This window comes from Parasteatoda tepidariorum, chromosome 1 (assembly GCF_982258835.1).
Source record: "Parasteatoda tepidariorum strain Cologne lab strain chromosome 1, Ptep-v5.0, whole genome shotgun sequence".
In the NCBI taxonomy this organism is placed as follows: Eukaryota; Metazoa; Arthropoda; class Arachnida; order Araneae; family Theridiidae; genus Parasteatoda; species Parasteatoda tepidariorum.
The window spans coordinates 91,690,180-91,711,236 of NC_141755.1; the positions used below are offsets into that span (position 1 = coordinate 91,690,180).

Sequence of the window (21,057 nt, forward strand, 5' to 3'; positions counted from 1 at the left end):
ATGCCTCATAAAACTCTCAAAGTAAAGGTTGATTTGAGTTGAGGTAATTGCATGAAACAACTTTGACTTCAGAGCAGTGTTTTGAATTTTTCGGAAATGTTTTTAAATTTGATGGATGGTAAAAACTCATGAAAATTCTGAAATAGTTAGGGGATCTTGAAATTTATAGGCCGTGGAATTTATAGCCGTAGGAATTTCAAACTTTAAAACACAATTAATACCTTATGAAGCTTTGTTTTATACTACATAAAAATCTTCATGAGGTAGACTATTGTTTTTCAGGACAAGGAATTTGAAAAAAAGAAAAAAATATTAGATATCCGATCCCCTCTGTGAGAACTAAATAATGTAGAAAATCCAGAGTGGAGGGACAAAATAAAAGGTTCTTTATTTCTTGAGGGAGAAACGAGTGTTTGTATTTAATCGAGGGATTTGCTCAGTGGGTTTGTCATCTTACATTTCCACCACAGTCATCAAAAGGGAGGCAAAAGGGTGCCGAAAAGGGACTGGCAACATATTTCATTTAGAAATATTTTAGGTTACTACTCTCACGTTAAGAATCAGTTCAAAACGTTTTGGAGAAAATTCTGCAAAAAAAATTTTTTTCAAAAAATTCACGTTCGATTTTGTTTAAAGGAAAAATATATATATAAATAAAATGGCTGTCTATAATACATTTTTTCGTTAATTTGTAAACTTTTTTTTTTGTATATAAAATTTATTTCGCAATGACTGTTTTTATAATTTAAATTATTGATTTTTAAAATAAAGAGAATAAAATGTTCAGATAAACAAAGAAAGTAATATTAAATGCTTTTTTCTTAAAAGTTATGCAGAATATGAAGTAAATTTAAGTAAAAATTATTATTTTCCAATCTGTACTACACATAATTTCTTATGTAAGTAAACTTCACTGATATACCTTGTGAAAGTAAAAAACTATTTACTTTGTAAGATTATAGAGTAATCTAGTTAACAGCAATTCAAAATCTTTTCTAACAATCCCTAGGAAATTAAAATAAACTTATGTTCTTATTGGTTTATAAGAATATTTATTCTACAGGTAGGAAAAATTACACAAATTTATCGTATAAGACTACATCAAAATTATCAATTTTGTAAAATTGCAAAGCTACTCATCTTTCAAATTAGCTTCAAATCTTGACTATGTCTTAATTTTTTTGCAATGAGATTATCTATTTTTAAAGATTTCTAAAAGATTATCCACGTTTCTGTATTACTGCAAGACTTGCTATATACCTCTACAAGATTATTCGTTTTTTCAAATAAGCTACTCCAAAACGATCCATTCTGCAAGACAAGCCTAAAATTATCAAACTTACAAGGTTACTAAATGATTAACCATATTGTAAAGCACAGCATGACCGTACAATTTAGTAACAATTATAAGTTTATCATTATTTTTACAAATGTATAGCTAATCTGAGATAAATACTATTGCAGTTCAATCCAATTTAAGCAGACTACAAGACTCAATCATTCTAGAAATAACTATAATCGTCATGTTAGATTATAAAAAAATTATACTGAGAACAAACAAAACTATCTGCAAATAGCAAGTAATAGGCCAATAATAAGCACAATTTTAAAGTTAATAAAGGTTTAAGACTTATCATAAACATTAGCTTTCAGAGTTACATGTATATAAATACATTCTTTATAAATCTATCCATTTGTTTTCATTAATTTGTTCATTGGACATAAAGAATGCGTGAATTTAACAAATGAAGAGAAGTTTCTATATGCATCTGTATAAATAAACGCCTCCATAAAAGTTGTGTTCGTAAAACCAGATTTAAACACCCCTGTTTTTCCCGTTCGTCTCATCTTTCATCTATTTAGTAAAAAAAAGGATGAGTCAGTGGCCATTTTACGAATCTGAAAACGAATTTACCATTTATAACTCCCCCCAACATACGTAGAAATAAAACGGATCCTTTTTTACTGTCAGCATATTAGGAACTTCCCCAAGTGACGTCATTTATGGGTGTTTGACACATTGCAGAGCAAAAGGAATGAAAATAAAAATAAAATAAAGAAAAAAAAACTGCCATCCATATAAATTCAAATGGCAAATAAAATATGGAAGTTGAAAGGGATTTCCGGATAAAAATGATTTTAGTCCAGAATTCAAGATTTCGGCTTTGAAATTTCCCTTATATTCCTTACATAATTTTTAACTTTTAATTTAAATAAATATGTTTTTACAAAGTTTCCCTGGAAATAAATATTTCCTTATAAAATGTAAATGGTTTCTTGATGATTTTTATTGTTTTAAAACATTCATTTAGTTCATTTGAAAATTTTAAAAACAAATTAAAATAATAATAATTTCTTTCATTTTTAAAATCAGATAATGTGTTAAAAAGAAGTAATGTGATAATAAATTATGGAAATTAACAGTGCAATTAATTATACAGGAAAAATTACGATTTAAATCATTTGTGAAATATGAAACTAATGCATGAATTTTGTAGAAATAAGCTTGTTTTAAGTATCAGATCCGATTATTATCCAATATTATCCGATTTTGGAATTTATGTTTTAAGTAATCAAAAAAAAAAGAGATTTTTTAAGTCATCATGTAAAAACACTATTTAAGAATCGCACGTAATTACATATAAGCAGTTCTCTGAAAACAAAATTATCAAAAATGGTTCCCCAAATAATTCTAAGGACTAAAAATGCTAAATTCTAATCTTATTAATATAAATTTTTGGGTTATAGTTTCGTTTTATTTTTAACTAAAATATTAATAAATTAAAATTAATGGTTATAAATTGCTGTATAATTTTTATATGATTGAAACATTTGTAGATCATTCAACACTTAAATATAGTGTCAGTAGTAAACTAACTTTTATTTGATGTTTCTGATCTTAACAAAATTTCTCAAGAGAAAGATAAATAAATTGGATCTTATATCTATGAAATTTTCCGATAAAATTGATTAAAATTTTGGGTTAAGTCTTTCTTTTATTGTAACAACATTTTAGATCAAGCATAATTTTTTTAATAAAAAAACATAGATAAATTTGTTTAAAAATCTTTCATCGTGTCTTGTATAAATATATTTGCGTTACTATTTAAAACTCAGAGGCATTTTGAAATTTAGATGGAAGGATTAATGTTAATATCATACCAAAACTTTTTGCAATTTTTTAATAAAAAAAGACGTTTTATTTAAAAAAGAAAAAATCATTATCATGTCTGTGTGTTATTACTTAAAATTTATGAGCTGTTTGTATAGATTATTAACTTTGCTAAAATTACAGAAAAATTTTAAATCAAATCAAAGTTTTTTTAAATGAAAAAAATGCATATCTTAAAGCCTTTATCTATATCTGTCTGTTACTAAGGAAAATTAAATTAAGATATAAGATAAGATTAAGATTAAGATTCAAATTAAGATATAATGTTCATACGTTATTAATATTGTACGCATTTTTTTCATTCCATTTTTTGAAATAGAAAAAAAAACCAGGAATTTACTCAAAAATCTTTCAAGTCATTGAGTTACTGTTTAAAATTTATATGTTGTTTGAAATTTGCATATAACGTTTAAATGCAATCAAGCAAAATTTTCTTCAAATAAAGAAAAACGTGAACATTTGCTTAAAAATCTTAAATTCCTACATCTGAAAATCTGTTAATAACTATTTAAAATTCATACTTACATAAACGTTTAAAAATTCCTAATAATATTATAAGTAGTGATATAAATTTATCAAATAATAACGGATTGTACATTTATTTGAATTTTCTTATCATGAATTCCGGGTGGCAATATTACTAATGCATTTGAATGCTTTACGTGCAACTTATGCATGTCATACTTTTACTGAATATGCATGAACTAGGCGTACTAATATTAGTACTCCATATGCATGAATATCAGTAAATATTTATTTACCTACCACTTTATAACTGCGCATTTTAGGAGAATTTATCCCAAACATTGAACCAGCTTTCATTCGACATACACCACTTTCAGTCGTGGTCTAACAACATTACAGGCTCACACATGTTTCTAAAAGTTTTTTTTCCACTTATTTTAGTGATGCAGTATTCATAGACAACTCTCAAATGGGGAAAAAGCGTAGGGGGAAATAGAGCAGTAGCTGTGGGAGAGGGAAAATTTGTTCTATCACATATACTTCTGATATAAAGATTCTCGTATGCTTTTAAGATATAAAATTTACGCATGTGACAGTAAAGGCGTGTTTGAAGCCTGGAATATGTAAAATACGTATCGCTTTTTACTTTGTAAACCTACATATGTTCATAGATATATGCGTTTAGTATGTATAAACATAGCTTTTGCCTATATAAGGTATAAGTCATAAAACATGAATTGAGACATATCGAAAAGACTCAAACGATTATAAAATATGAAATAGAAGAATATGTAAAGACTTTCTATTTGGCGATCAGGTTAAATATGTTTATGCAAATGCAAACTCAAAATAAATGCATAAATAGATATTTTTAAAAACATTCACTGAGGGAAAAAATATGGTCAAAACTATCAGAATATGGTAAAATTTATCGTGTTTCTGGCATAATTAGGACACCAAAATTTCTGTCATTTTTGGAGAACCATGACTTTTGGTAAAATTAAGAATAAAATATGGTTTTATTACTACGCTATTTGATAGTAAATGTGGTAAAATTTGGTAATACTTCCCTGATAATTTAAATCATGGCATAAAAACCATTTATTTGATTAAATTGACTTTTCAGTTTTGTATTTTTACCAAATTTGTGTTAATATGAACTATAATTTTGAAAACCAGAATTTCCGGTAAAATGTTACCGGTAAAATGGAAAAAATTACCAAATGAATAGTTTTAATATTGTGTATTTTGGTTTTATTACCAAAATTATGTTTTTTTTGTAATTTTTATTTTTTTAACTAAAAATTTTACAAGTACCATAATTTTGCCAAAATTTTTTTTCGTTGTGTATATTGTGTATGTTGCATTATGATTTTAATTAGCTCTTATCGCTGAGAAACGTAAATGATGAATTTTGATTTGCAAACAAAAATTTTCATATTTAAAATAAACTTTGAATTATTTGAATTTAAGACATTAAACTTATTATTTAACCTAATATTTTTTTTCTTTTTGAATATTGTATATTAATATTATATTTGATTAATTATTGTTAATTTTTGACCATAAACTCTATACTTTTTGGAACTTATCACCTTATTAATATTTTGTTTTTGCATTTTATTTAAGGAAACGATCTTTAGATCTATAATTAAAAGTTACATTTGAACAGTTTGACTTAGCATTAATAGTAGCTTCATTTTGCAAGTCAAACTAGAAAGATGATCAATATTTCAAATTTTATTGGTTATTTCTTACATATTTTTAATTATTAATACAATAATATAACGCCTGATATATTTAAATAATTTATGTATTTCAATAAAGGTTGATATATTTAAACAGTACTTAACATATTTGAGCAAAACGTAACGAATTTAACAAAAAAGGTACTTCAGTGAAATAAATTACTTATTTAAATATTTGAAAAATTTTCTGTGTCGAAATTTTTAAAAGAAGCTTAAAATTTTCGACATCTCTGCTTCAAAATTCTTTTGTTTTACACCGATTGCAATTTTTACAATTTTTTTTTACTTAAATTAATCTTAGCAACTCTGAATCTCTAAGTTTATTTTTATAAGCACATTTCAGCATTTAGCTTAATTAGAAATAAATTTCAATTATCGATTGAAAGTTTGCTTTTTTTTTCATTCACCAATTAACCTTATTCAATACTAACAAGTCATTAGCTTTCTGTTTCTAATCAGTTCTTTTCAGTGAATAAAATCATACGTTAACGCGTTCCCAAAACGTTAACGAGTTCGTAAAACGGTAACGCATAGCTGTATTTATCAATAAAAAACATTTTTATGAATAGACTTTTTGTCAGAAAAAAAACTAAAAAAACTGAGCGATAAAAAATGAAGTTTTTGGTGGAAAAAATTAATGACTTATTGAAAACTTAATTGCTATGCAGAAGTCAGGGGTAAAATTCATTGATCTGCGTGAATTAAGTAAAAAAAAGTCTACATTCCTGCTTTTGTAAGCTCGAATGATTAATCGCAAAATAATTTAGCTTTTTTCTCAGTAAGAATCTATCGTTAACAAATAAATTCTTAACGCATTTAAGGATTAATTCTGAAATTGATGTTACTAACGAAGCATACGATTTTGATGGTTGCTGGAAATACATAATTTATGCATTTTAGCTAAGAATTGTCTCATAATTATAATGAGTAGATTTGATCATGGGGATTTTTGTTCGTTGTTAGGGAAAATAATTAATATGACGGAAATATGGACTTTCTATTGTAAAAAAAAAAACTGCGTTGTACAGATGGCAATGATGTATTGTTTCTGGTGTTTTGGTTAGGCGAAAAGTTGTAAAAAATTTGTCCTCTAAAATCGAGATTAAGAAATTAGTTTGATAAATTATTTATAAAATGCTGTTTGATTAACGATACAGCTAAAAATAAATCTAGCAACTATTAATAATTAAAAGTAATATCGATTTTCTTCTAAAATGTCATTCTGAACTATTACTTGTCTAACTAAATTTATAAAATTTGGAAATATTAATTCACTTAAACATTCATAAAAGTACGTAAACTTTGACTTAACATGATTTTATTAATTGCAAATAAAATTTTCTGTCTAAAATTTTATTGACTAAAAAGTTATGTATATGAAAGTAACATAGATGGTTTTTGATCAGTCATTAAGTTGCAAACCAATAAAATATATTGATTCAGGATGGATTTTTTGCATGACCATCAAACAAATCCATCAAACCATGATGGTTTTGCTCATATTTGTCCAACATAAATTTGTTCCAATTCCTAACAAGGGTTGATGGCCCGTCTTGGTGATACTATTAAGAATTAGGATGGGATTTAATGGACTCTTTTATAACGATAACCATCTTGTTTATGATGGTTCATCATTAAAAAATATTCAAAACGTTTGTCTTAAGCGTGTAGAGCTTGATTCCTAAATTTATTATCAGGAACCAAGTGTTAGGAACCCTATTTATTGTTAGGAACCCTATTAGTGCTAAAGTAGCAAAATCAAAACAGCTGAAGTATTTTCTTTGTTAAGTTCGTAAGTTTAGAAAACACGTTGCAAAAATAGTAAAATTGATGAAAAATTTAAAATTAGTAATTATTTGTAGCAATATTTAAAAGGTTTTAATGAAAAAATTCTCTTACAATTAATGAAAAAATCAGAGACAAATCGAAAGAAATTTTCAGAGGAAGTCATAGATCCACATTGGGCTGTCAGGCCAACTATGATTTAAAAGAAGAGATTAAAATTTCAAATTTGTGCTCATTGAAGTTTGCATTAAAATCTGTATTCAAGCTTGCACAAAAATTTGTATTCATTAAACTAGCAACCAAACTTTTTCTATCCAGAGCCAATTAAGTTATTAAACTCTTATTTTTTTTATCTTTATTTATATTTATTAGCTAAGGGATAAAATGTATATTCAGTGAAGTAATTTTTGATAAAATGATTAAATGTAAGAGTGCAAAATATCTTACCTATGTGCCCATTTTCGTACCCAGGGTATTCACCGTCCATTCTTGATTTTTTCAGAAGCATACTGGGATTGGTTCCATTATGATTTATGCCAACCATCGTTGCTCGCTTCGGTGGCCTCCCGGGCCTACAAGAATAACAAATGATACCTCTAAATAAAGTCAAAAATATAATGTATTCTATGAATTATTTCTTATCAAGAAACTATGAATATATTTCTAGATTATTACAGATAAAAATTTATGCTATTAAACAATCTTATAAACTGAAAATATTAATTAATTACTAATGACACTTCACTAATGATACCTCTAAATCTCAATATCAGTAATGATATTTCTATTATATTCTCTAATCTATAATATTTCTATTATAAAATGCGATCTATGAACTAATTGTACCAAAAATATATGAGTACGAGTTGAATTCTATGTATTATATCTTTAAAATATTTTTTAAAAAAATCTATATATTCTATGAGTATTGGCGATAAACAATTTAAATACAATTAGAGAATATTATATATTAGCAAGTAATTGTGATAAATATATATATAAATTCAAAAATATAATCTCTATGAACTGTACAAAATGTATAGTTGTTTTAATGTTACCATTTATATATTGCAATATTGCATGTAAAACAGTTAAAAGATCTTTCTTTAAATGTAATATTTTATCCTATAAGTGGTGATAAAATGGTTTATAGATACGAAAAATACAGCTCAAGAGTCAAACAAATAGTCCTAATAGTTGTTCTAATGAAATTGAGTTAATTGGTTTGATAAAATATTTATTTAAACAATGCAAATGCTGAATGATTGTACGATCGGTTATTAAACTGGCATATTCGATTTATAAAGTAAGTCTTACAAATTTAATTGCTAATTTTTGTGATTTTGTTTTGCATGAAGTTTTGTCAACCGTAAGGGATTAAACAGATGGGATTAAGAAGGGGCTAAAAATGATGGTCGTTAATTTGAATGCATAAAATCATATAACAAGTTAATATCACAAAAATTGCAAGAGGTAAGAAAACTCACTTTTATTTACAATATCGTTTCCCTAAGAAAATAACACTTATTTAACAATTTATTAAATAGCGAAATACACAGATAAAATATTAAATAAAACAGGTTTATTTTTCTTTTAAGAGAAACCTTTAAAAGAATTAAAACTCTTTTACTACCTAAATTTAACGCAAACTTTGAGTTCTAAATCTGAATCATTTTTCTTCAATTTACAAGTCTTAAGCTTAATTTTCCTTCAGAAAGCAGTTAACGAAATAAACGAAGAAAACGAAAAAGACGAGATAAACTTTCAGCACGACATACACTTAAAAGTTCGAAATAGGATATGTATCGCTAGTTCCAAGATCCGACAACAAGTGTCTGATGCATTTCCATAACAACCCCTACTATTTATTTTAGTAATTATTCCAGGCGAGGATAAATAGCTTACCAACTGATTAACTCGCCAAATCTGACAGCCGATTTTTAACGACCCGCCTCTGAGTAACGCTATATCGCAGGTATTGCAGGGGCGAAAATTGCCTAACTTGCCATCATTCATCAAGTACGAGAACTCTTCGCCATTTAATTTTTTTTTTCACCCTATCCTCTTTCTAGGTTCTCCTCGAATCTTCTAACTGTCCCATAACTTTGTAAACGGAACCAACAAGTGCTTCCGACGTGATATAATGAGCCAGACAACAACGAGCTTTAATCGCCGTGCGTGATTTAAGATGGGCGACTTGTTAGATCTTCCAGTTGGAACATAAGGACTTCTTCTCATCCGCCTATTTCCGTAACTGGAGACATGGCAAGATGCATCTTTTGTCTCTCTTTTAGCTCATTACCAGCCAAACAAACTTTTGACGAATGATGGAACATACAGATAATAAGCCTCAACTACGAGCTTCAGAACTTAATAGCTTAACAAAGAAGACACGCTCTTTTCGATACACATCCAGTTCAACATTATTAACTTAATTTCGCTGTCAGGCATGGCCTTTTTGAAAGAAAGCCTATCTTCGCTCTTCGCCTGATTGCAGGCAACGAAAGAATACTGCTACGTGGAACTAGGAGAGAGAAAAAAAAAATGGCAAATTTTATTGGTAAGCAGACGTGCGCGATTGGGTTTATGCGAAGGACATCGTGTAAGGATGTAGTTCTTTTCGTTTTGAACCCTCTACCACCACCATCGGAAGGCATAAATCTTTCATGGAAGAATACAAATTGCGTTTCAGAATTTGAGAACTTGTTGCTCTGAAAAGCGTGCAAGCGAGTTTAGCACAAGGCAGGACTTTTCAGTAATTGGCAATATCTTTGTCGGCATAAAAGGGTTTGCGCCTCAATTTTGTTTTTTTGTTTAGATATTTTTTTTTTCGCCGAGTATCCTTTTTCGTGCAAGTCATCTCATCTGCATAGTGGTAATTTCGTTTTCTCGCCGAATCGATTTCTTTCTATGAAATTGGCGAATAAACTAGACTCGCCAATGCAAGCTCGCAGGTATACAATTTACCCTTTCGTAACTTTTTCTGCCGATACAATTTCAAGACCCTTTTTTCTTCTCAATCTAAAGATATGATGAAGAAAAGGGGGGTGCTCGAAGAAAAAAAAATGAAAATGTAGTCTTGATATGTGTACATTTTTATTTATTTTTTCTTGTTTATGACGTCGGTTAAGGGATGGGAGTAAATTGAAATCGCTCCACCCCTTTTCCCGTTTTTCTGTTAGATTGCATTGAAAACAATAGGCTTAACGTTTTTCCGTATTATCTTCTTGTTTTAGCATTTCATATTCTTTTATCCTGCTGGTTTGCTTGGTATAAGTTACCTTTTTCTTATATAATATTACTTTTTTTTTTATTCTGGAATTTTTTTCTCTTCCTTTCTTCACTTTTCGATTTTATGGATCGACTACTTCCTCAAAAGAAAAGCTGAGGATTTTCTCAGATTTTCTTGACGGTTTAGCAAGCGCGTGGAAAGAAAGAATAGGATATTTTTTTCTCCCACTTCACTTAGTTTTATCGATATTCTTGCACAAGATTGATTTTTCTTTATGCATATATTTTCTCTAAAAATTTACAACAATACGTAATGTTCGATGAGTCAAAACAAATTTCTTAAAAATGTATAAAATGCATATGCAAATAGTTTTTTTTTTTCTTTTATGATAATTAAGATATATTTAACGTTTTACATTGTGAATATTTTATCTGTTACTTTGTGAATACTTTCGTTTTAAAACCAAGTTGCATTTACTAGTTATAAGTTATACAACACATAAATATAAGGTATTTTAGTTAAGTAAGATGTGAGTTGTTACTTGAACTAAGTACTTTTATAACCATATTTTAATTGTTTAGCTTTTATTTAACTTTATAGAAATCCTCAAATTAAATATATTCCACTTTATTATAAATTATATTCCGCAGATGAAAAGTTATATGACAAATATAAAATAAGTATTTTAGCATAGTCTGTTTACATGTAATAAGAGTTATCCAACCTGGCTCCTGACCTGGGCCCCTAGGAGCCGGGGAGGGGGTTAGAACAATAATGATAGCGAACTATAACTCAGTTAAAACAATTGCTTATCTAAGCATTTAAATACGTACCACAAAATTAATAATAACCTGTTTAGATGCCGTGTGACCAACCTTGTAAAAAAATGTATTAAAACGCATATACGAAAAAAACAGTAATAAAATGTAAACGGATATCACAAAATAGGTTTGAAAGCAACAGAAGGTGAAAATGCATAAAAGTGTGACTAAATCTGAAATACAATTGCTTGCAGATCCATAAAAACACAGTTACAAGCTGTTTTGTTTCCTTCGTCTTTTACAAAACCGTTAGGCATCCAACAATGAAAACTTGAAAGGGATTAAAGGAAGTTTTAGTATCATCCTTGCTGGAGGTCTGGCTTTATTGGCGACATTTTACGTCTGGTTTTATTTGTCTTAACGATAACTGGGGCATTGTTTTATTTATTTCAGCACCTGCACTTTCAGTTTTATAATAAAAATTTAATTTTTTTTTTTTTTTTTAATTTTGTTTAAGTTTTGAGATGGTTTTAGCAATTGTGAATTTTTTTACAGCTCAAAAGCGACATATACTAATTTGATGACAATTATTTGCTTATATTCTGCAAAAAAAATCTCTAGAAACTTATGAGGTAAATATTTATGAAAAATTTAAATTCTACAGCATACTTCTATTTTTACGATAAATAATGCCGGAAAGTAGTTTAGATTCTTGTTTATAGAGGGCAAAGAAAACTTTCAACCACTATGATGTCTATGATGGTTTTCAAACTTATTTTTTCCCTTTATAAAACAATCCACATTACGTTATGGAATCATCATCATCATCATCATAAATGGTCAGACAGCCTAATGTTGGCCAATCCCTTCCTCTGAAGATTTCTCCATAACGGCTTCCAATTTATCTTTGATCTGCAATTCTTTTCATTAATTGCAAGAAAATCCGACTTCACCGAATCAGCCCATCTCAAAAACGGCCTTAACCGCCTTCTTGTTCCAGTGGGTCTAGAAAAAATCTTTTTATTAAATTGTCATCACTCATTCGAATCACGTGGACCACCCAATTCATTCTCTTTATTTTTATGTATTTAATAATATCAACTTGTTTATAAATTACTGTTCAAAATTAAATCTCTTTCTACAGTTATTATTTTCATCTACATCACCGAGTATACTCTGCAAAATCTGTCTCCCAACTATTGAAATACAATTTTCCTCCAGTTTTGTCATCATCCAAGCTTCAGAAGCATACGTCAAAACAGGCCAGACAAGAGTTTTGTGAATTATATACTTTGTTTTTATGGAATCATATAGGGATTATTGCGTAAATTTTTACAGTAAGTATTAAATTTACGGCAAATACCATTGTCACCCTCCATGAGTGCTGATACTATTTTTACGTTTTAATATAAATTTAAAGCAATATTTTTTAAAGTAGGGAACATAATCTAGAAACTATAGTCATAATTATTCAAATAATATGCATAAAAATATTAATTTTTTATAACTATTGCACAAATTTTATTAAAAGAGAACTATAATTGTAACCTATTTTAACTTCTGTTAACTAAATTATGAATAAAGCTTGAAAAATGGAAATAATGTATTTAAGCATATTGCTAAAGGTTAAGCCTGAATTTTAGGACATTATTATAAGTATTTAATAATAATACACGTGTATTAAACCATCTTAAAATAAAATATAAGAAATTAAGTAGTTTTTATTTCAAATTTCATATGTTTTAGGATTTAGGTCAAACAAAGTGTTGTTTTCTTTAGGTCTGTCAAATTGATTAAAGCTCTCATGGGGGGATATTAGATTTGGAAAATGTATTTTTCGGATGAAAAACAATCTTTTATCGCAGCTGGAAATCCCCGTATTGTGTTTTATTCCAATACTCAAATGGACATTTAACAACGAAAATCCATTTGTTTCACCATGACTCAGTATTTTGAACATAAAAATACTAGTTCGTTTATTTATATGTCGTCGTTTAAAAGAACGGAAAGGAAATATGAAGAAAAAAAAACAGTTTAAACGGAATAATTTTTTTAAATTCTGTCAGTTGTATATCACATCAGAATACTGTACTAGTCTTCATTTTCTCAGATGTAAATATTTTGGAACTACTGAATTAAAAATAATTAATTTATTCAAAAATAGATACGAATGCCAATTTCAAATTGTAAAAAATCGTTCATTATATTAAATATTTTAATTAATGATTGAAGTTTAAAAAAAGAAAAGCAATTTCTTAAAATAACGTAAATTTATTGGATTTTTGTTAGAGATAAAAAGTAATTAAAGTAAACTCTTTAGTTTTGTTTTGAAAGAATGCAACTAATTTCTTTTAACTAAACAATTAGTTGTTAAATAAAAGTTTGAATACTTATAAGGAAATATTTCTCATCGATTTATTTTAAATCTTTATATATAATATACTTCATTTATTTACATGTATAAATGAATAGTATTTTCGCGAAGTTAATGTGTAAAAATTCAAAAACGTAGCTTTGCTAGAAATTTTTGAAACAATCTACTCTTTCTTTGCATTCCTATGATTAAGAAATAAATGAACTTCATCTTTTATGTGTAGTCAATAGAATAATGCAATGATTAAATTCCAAGTATGTTAATTTTCTACGATTATTAGAAAGTAAAAGATATTTTGGTACAGTTATACTATTTTTGGTGACAAAACTTTTAAAAACTGAGAAATATTAACAGAATTAAAAACAATATAAGGTGTATTAATTAGATTTCTTAAAAAAAATTTACTTATACAGCCCAATGTTTTGCTAACGTTAAAAGCAAAAGATTTCAAACATATTGAAATTGTTGCTTTGTTTCTATACATATTTTCTATTTCTTCAAGCAATTTTCAAAAGAAAAAACTTTGAAATAAATGTTTCAAAAAGACAAATGTATGTCTTAACACAAAATTTTCAAAAAGCTGATGAATATTAACATAATTAAAAATTAACGTATTAAAGGTGAGTTGCTTTCAGGATTTTAAAGAATTTTAATTTTGGGGGGGGAATATTTCGATAACGTTTAGAGCGAAAAATTAAAAATGCAATTAATTTCTTTGTTTTAAAATTTATTGTCTCCCATATGATTATATTATATCTAATGAGCGAATTTACGTAAGTAACCCGTAAAATTAAAAAAAATATATAATTAATCCACAAAGCATCCCATTGAAATCCTCAGCATCACACTCAGAAGCTCAAGATGAAAAACGGGGAGAAAAATTCGAATCTTCGCTCTTTCTTCTTTCGACGACTTCTTCGTCTCCCCGATGCCGAATCCGTTTCGACTCCATTCCCGTCGAGAGGATCCCATTCGTCGTCGAACCGTCGGCACAGACGAAGAAATTCTGTTTCCGATTACGATTGCTGGATGACATTTGGATGTGAACATTCCAACTGTGTGTGGCGCCATCTGCAGGGATGATGTTTCGGATGACTGGAATGGGATGCGGAAGAGGAGAGAGATCTTCACAAATGGAGCATCATTTTACTCCCTCCCTTTCTCCTCCTTCATCATTCATTCTTCTCCATTTCTACTCTTAATTCAATAGTCTCGATTCAACAGGTCCTCGTCGGGCAACTTGTGGATCTTTTCTTGATTTTGTTGTTTTGGACGATTTAGATTTAAAGAGAGGGGTTTTCTCCTTATTGCAGCGTTGTGTTTGGACTTCAAAGAAAAGATTTCTAAATGTGTGAGATAATTGGTTTTCGGAGTTTGTTCTTATTATGTTATTTTAAAAAAAATATATAAAATTGCGTACTTCAATATTCTGTAGTATTTGGTCCAACAGTGACTATCAGCAATATTAGATTTAAATTATCAATTATCAAATTGATAATTATTAAACAATTATCAAATGCATACAATTAATATAGATTGCTTCTAGGGACTTAATTTACCAGTTACTTTTTTCATTCTTTAGTTGTTTATTTTTTTAAAAGAAATTTATTTTTAGATTTATAGATTAGGTCTAAAGGGGCAAGTCGATACGAATTTTGCACCTCGCTCGCACCGACCACTGTGCTGACATAAAATGGTGGTGGGTTAAGGGTTAAAATCCCCTTCCTGTTAGACTAACTATGGTTAGTTTTTATGGTTTTCCTCTCCATGTAACGTAAATATGAGTTGGTTCCATCAAAAAGTTCTCTACGAGAGCTAGCTTGTTCTAATGATTGATCAAGGAGTCCCTAGTCTTCTGAGTTGAATTCAAAATTACAAGGCTACAGAATTGAACATGGATAGTCATCTGAGCTTTTAGTTAACTTTTTAACACCGGATATGAAATAAAATTAAAAATACAGTGATATTAAATTATGATAACGATTTAAATTTCCTCTATAGTGAATATTTTTATTCTTATTTAAGAACAAAAAAATATATTTTCATAAATTAAAAAAAAAAAAAGCTCTATAACCATAACTGCGCTATTAAGTAGTTACTATGTTATGTTATTAACTATATCAAGAGAATAAGTGTATTAGTCTAAGTCTATAGTCTATTAATCTAAGTTTCTACGTTACAAGTTACAAAGGAAAATCTATGAAGTTATAAATTATTAGTTACTCAGCGATAAACAATAATTCATGCCTCTTTCGTTAAAATCCCCCTACAAAACATGCTTAAACTTACTTTAAATTAATATAAAATAACAAAAGAAAACATAGAACTTTTTATTAATTCTTTTCGACGAAATGTTTAGATAAACTAAAAAGTCTAAAAAGAAATGTTAAATAATTTTCTTATCCATTTAGAAGAAATAATAAATGTAAACCTGAAATCATTATCGCCATTTTTAATAAATTATATTCAAAACAACAAATAGTTTCGCTTGATCTATAAAGCACTTTTCCAACGTAAGGAAGATTTTCAGTGTCAATAAAATATTCTCCAAACGGGTCATCTGGATTTCGAATGAATTTTACAACCATCATAAAACACATTCGTGGGTTCTTATAATAAAAAACATCGTTGCACATGCTCATGGGGATAGTATTATGATAAAATAGTGCCACTTATTTAAAAGAATGCCACTAAAATGTGGTGAATGTGTTCACGAAATAAAAACTAATTAAACTGAAGAGTTTATAAGTAAGAAAAACTGGCGCACTTGGATACAATTATATGAAGTGATTTCAATAATTCTTTAAATATTAATAAAAATTTAATGTTTGTAAAGCTACTGTGTCTAATCCTGAAAAATTCAAAAAAATTTTTTTAGTATTTTAAAACATTTAAAAACAAATAGCGTTTTTTGTTAATTCTTTTTTGAAAATATTGTCATTGTTTTTCACTCTTAAAAAATAATAACTAATTAACAGAACTGTAAAATAAGTAAAAATTTAAATGCTTTTTTAACTTTTGCTTTTTTTTAACTCCAATTTTTTTTAATTATGTATTTTACTTTTGACTTAATTTATGCTATTTTTAAAACAAAAGTAGGTTAAAAATTAAAATAGAAAAATAGAACTAATTTGTTTTATAAAGAGTGAAATATTTAATCAAAATCATCTGTTTAACAAATAATGTTTTTTATAATTATTCACAATGCTTTAAAATAAACCTTTTAGTTATTCATATATTTCAAATCATAAAAAAAGACAAATCGATTTTTTGAAATTCCCCTGTTTTTTCTTTTATATAGTATATCTAAAGCATTTAAGCTACGTTTTGCAACTTAACAGTTTCAAGCACAACTTGGAAGCCAAATTAACTTGCGTGTCAAATAGTAGTACTAACAACTAATGTGTTGTTTTTTAAATAAAGTTAAGTGAAAAAGGAAAATATGAAAACCTGCCATTAACTCAACAACAATCTGACTCCATTTACACATTGGTGGAACCTTATTGCAGTTTTATTGCAAACTTGGACTAATATTCAGGCTGGCACTGAATATTGGCATTTCATAGTTGATATTTGAACTGATGAATAATTTTTATCATTTAAAACTCAAAATAATAATTTTATCATTTCAAAAAATAATCTTCAAAATAATTTTAATAATTTTGAAAATAAAATAATTTTTCATTTTATTTTTCAAATCAAAAAATTTTTTTATTATTTCAATTTATTATACTCTGAAGTTCAATGTATTTGAAAATAAGTTATTTTTGAAGCGTCCTTTGTCTATGAGTCAGCTTGGTGCTATATTATAACACAAAATTGGAGAAAAATTAAATCTTTAATATGATACCAATGGAACAATACTGTCTGTATTGAGCTATCCCTCCCTAAACCCCTCCCAAGAAGATTGATTTCGAAATTTTTAATTGTTGTCCTCAGTTTGATTAAAAGCAGGAAATCCAGCCAAAGGTGACGCTTTAAATATTTCGACGGAAAGTGGTTTTGTTTCGAAAATTCCTTCCACCCAGAACGATTCTTAAATCCGAGGCAGAATAACAAAGGAGGATTTAAATGTCGTTGGAAAATTGAGAACTAAAAGCAGTCATTTATCATTTCAAAAGAGTTCGGAACTTGGCGAGATTTCGAAAGGGAGAAAAGGAATGAGATTTAAAAAAGGACTCCACTTTGAATGCATAGTCGTCGTTGGCACACATTTTTCAAATTTATATTTCCGACCATTAAAATTCCGTTTTAGAGGCTGTTTTAAATTTTATAGTGAGAAAATTTTTATTATTTTTAAATTGAATTTCAGTTTTGAAAGTTATGCATTTGTATTTCTGTAAAAATGTCTCTTCAATACACTTATTTAAAAATAAGGAGAAACGAGAATATTTCTGAAACTATTCTTCTCGTAAATGAATAAGATAGGAATGTCAATTTTATTCTGATATCATAAATATGAACTTAATATTTCAAATATGTAGCTAATAAAATTACAATTCAGTTTATAATCACAATTTACAGAAAAGTGAAATGTGTATTAAGCATATTTACACATATGGCCTCACTCTTGGAAATTTCTTGGAAAAAATTGTTAAAAATACAGTTTTTTAAAGTCCCTGTGATTAATATTACAATTTTTTTAGAAAAACTTTTAACACAAAATTCCAATCAAGTTTCACTACAAAAAAAAATTAAATTCCCACCTCTCTAATTAACATTAAAAAAAAATAATTGCTGAACCAAATTTTGATTTGAAAATGTATTTAAAATGATCTATTAAAAATAATTAATATCTAAGCAGGTCATTTTTACGTATATAATTCGAAATAAATAAAAACTAAAATTTTAAATGATTTCTTCAATTAAAAATAAACCTTTACTAAAAATAAATTTTCAATTATGACTGATTTGTGCATTGTAAAAGATTTAATCAAAAAGAAAAAAATTATTCCAAATGTCTCGAACTAATCGCGCCATAAACAAAACAATAGGAAGCACTAGACTGTATGATTTGACAAAAGACAATATGATTTTACAAAAACCAAATTTTTATTTACAAATGTATTTAAAATGACCTATTAAAAAATAATTTATATCTAAGCAAGACATTTTCACGTATATAATTCGGAATAAATAAAAAACTAAAATTTTAAATGATTGCTTTAATTAAAAATAAACCTTTACTAAAAAAAAATTTTTAATTATGACTGACTTCACATTATAAAAGATTTGATCACTAAAGAAAAAAATATTGTTCCAAATGTCTCGAACTAATCGCGCCATAAACAAAACAATAGGAAGCACTAGACAGTATGATTTGCACCTTACTCCTTCCAACTCTTTTACCAGAAAATTGAAATCGAATTAATCATAAGCTTTTCGAATCTTCGAACCCTTTTCCATACTCAAACCCCCCTCTTCATAGCAACTCTTTCTATCTCTGTCTAAAGCTTAACGACAGAGTAGAACCCGATCTGCAAAACTTGTTAATTAATTTGTCTTTTCGATGAAACGTTCTGCTTCTATTGTCTTGGTTTCGGGGTGGTAGGAAGGAATTCCTCAATGTTTGCGCAGATATCGTTCGAGTATTATTCCGCCGAGTCCTTTTAAGCCGTTTGCAATTTCACAAAAGGAATGAACAGGCGAGAAAGTTTCCACTTCACACAGACACTTTTCTGTCAAGCAAATAAAACTTTCCGTCGTTATCTTTCATTCAGCGAATATAAATATTGAGCAGAACATTCTTATACAGTTCCTGGTATTGCTGAAGGATTTCGAACGTTTGGCGATGGATGTGTAGTTCGAAATGGAAGAGGAATAACCAAAGAAGATTAAAATAAACTTCGAGTTCATCGAATTTAGAAATTTCAATCCCAATAGCATTTTGCCATTTTAAAGAAGTAAAATGATAACATAAATGTGCGCTTTTAAAGATGTTTTTTCTTAAATACCATTTTTTAAAATAATTAAAGAACTGCAATGTTTATAACAGTCATGGAACAGCCGACTCAAAGTAGATTTCGCGACTACCAGTGCTCTACTCTGTAGCTTTGTAATTTTTGAGCCCAATCTAAAAGACAAGGGAACTCCTAGATATAGTATTGTGAGAAATTCGCCTTCGGGAAGGACTTTTTAATGGATCTAACCCGCATTAACGTTACACGGAGAGAAAACCCACGAAAACCTCAAATGGTTAGCCTGACGGTCAGGGGACTAACCCATAACCCGTTTACCACTATGGATATTTTACGTCAGCTCTGTAGTAGGTGTGATCGGGGCGCGGAATTCGTATCGACCAGCCATTGATTATTGGGAGGCCAGCGAACTGCAAAGTCGATCCGATTTTCTAACTATAATCTTCGTTTTGAAAATAATAATTAACTTAAATATTAAACGTGTTTCAAACTGAAATAGCCAAATTATTCCATTCTAGTAGCCCACAATCAGGCTTTGGTATAGGGTACCTGAACAAAATTCACTTTTAAGGAGGCAAAAATTTCGCAAGCAAAGAAAGCAATTAAGTAAAAATTTCTACCATTTTACAAATCGTATTAATTTTTGAAAAATAACTGTTCTTACAAATGAAACTCAGAATTATTAAATGCTTTCGAATTGAAAATTAGAACATTTTTTTAAACGCAATCTACATCAAAGATCAATTACGAAACTTTTTTTTAATGTGTGCTTTAATTAAGTGAATATGTTACTTTATTCAAAAACTAATACACTTTCCTTAAGTCATTAATCGCTAGTAAAATATAAACGGCCTTAAAAAATTTTTCTAAACATAAAATGTTTGTCAATAATTAATATTATTAGAGTTAATCTGATATTTTTTAACACCGAATATCTAAGTGAGAGTCTGAGAATCTAAAAATGTCTTCAAGTAAGAGTCTAAAAATGTAAAATATCTGCAAGTAAGAATATAAGAACCTAAAAATATCTTCAAGTAAGAGTCTAAGAATCTAAAAATATCTTCAAGTAAGAATATAAAATCTAGAAATATTTCAAGTACGAGTCTAAAAATCTTAACATATCCAAGTGAAAAGATAAAAATTCTCAAAATACCAAAGTAATAATCTGAGTATCCTTAAAATATCTAATTGCAAATGAAAAAAAAATCTGAAAAGATATTAGAAGAATATGAAAAGCTTTAAAAGTATCTTAGTAAGAATAAAAAATATCTTCAATACAAAGTAAGTATTGAAAATTCCTTAAAATATCCAAGTAAAGATAAAGGGGTCTTTGAGATGTAAAATAATAAAAGTATCATTAAAATATCTAAATGAGACAAAAAGAAACGTCAAAATATCTAAATACCAATAAAAAAAATCGCTAAAATATTATAGAATATAACATTCTTAAAAATACACGTAAAAAACAAGAAGTCATAAAGTATTTAACAAAGAATTTCTGGAATGATTATATATAAATAAATGGATCAATACCTTGTATTTCTAAGAAAATTGTATTTAAGAACTTTATAAAGGATTTTAAATAAAAAGAAACTTAAATTT

At 27.8% G+C, this 21,057-nt stretch overlaps 1 protein-coding gene across 7 annotated transcripts in view; it reads right to left on the bottom strand.

Moving 5' to 3' along the window:
- Positions 1-21,057, bottom strand: part of LOC107453438 (dachshund homolog 1-like) — a 241,414-nt gene that overhangs the window by 102,132 nt on the left and 118,225 nt on the right. For all 7 annotated transcript variants that reach the window (XM_016070275.4, XM_043040512.3, NM_001323830.1 and 4 more), the window contains 1 exon segment: positions 7,618-7,742. In XM_016070275.4, the coding sequence (XP_015925761.2) occupies positions 7,618-7,742 (125 nt within the window).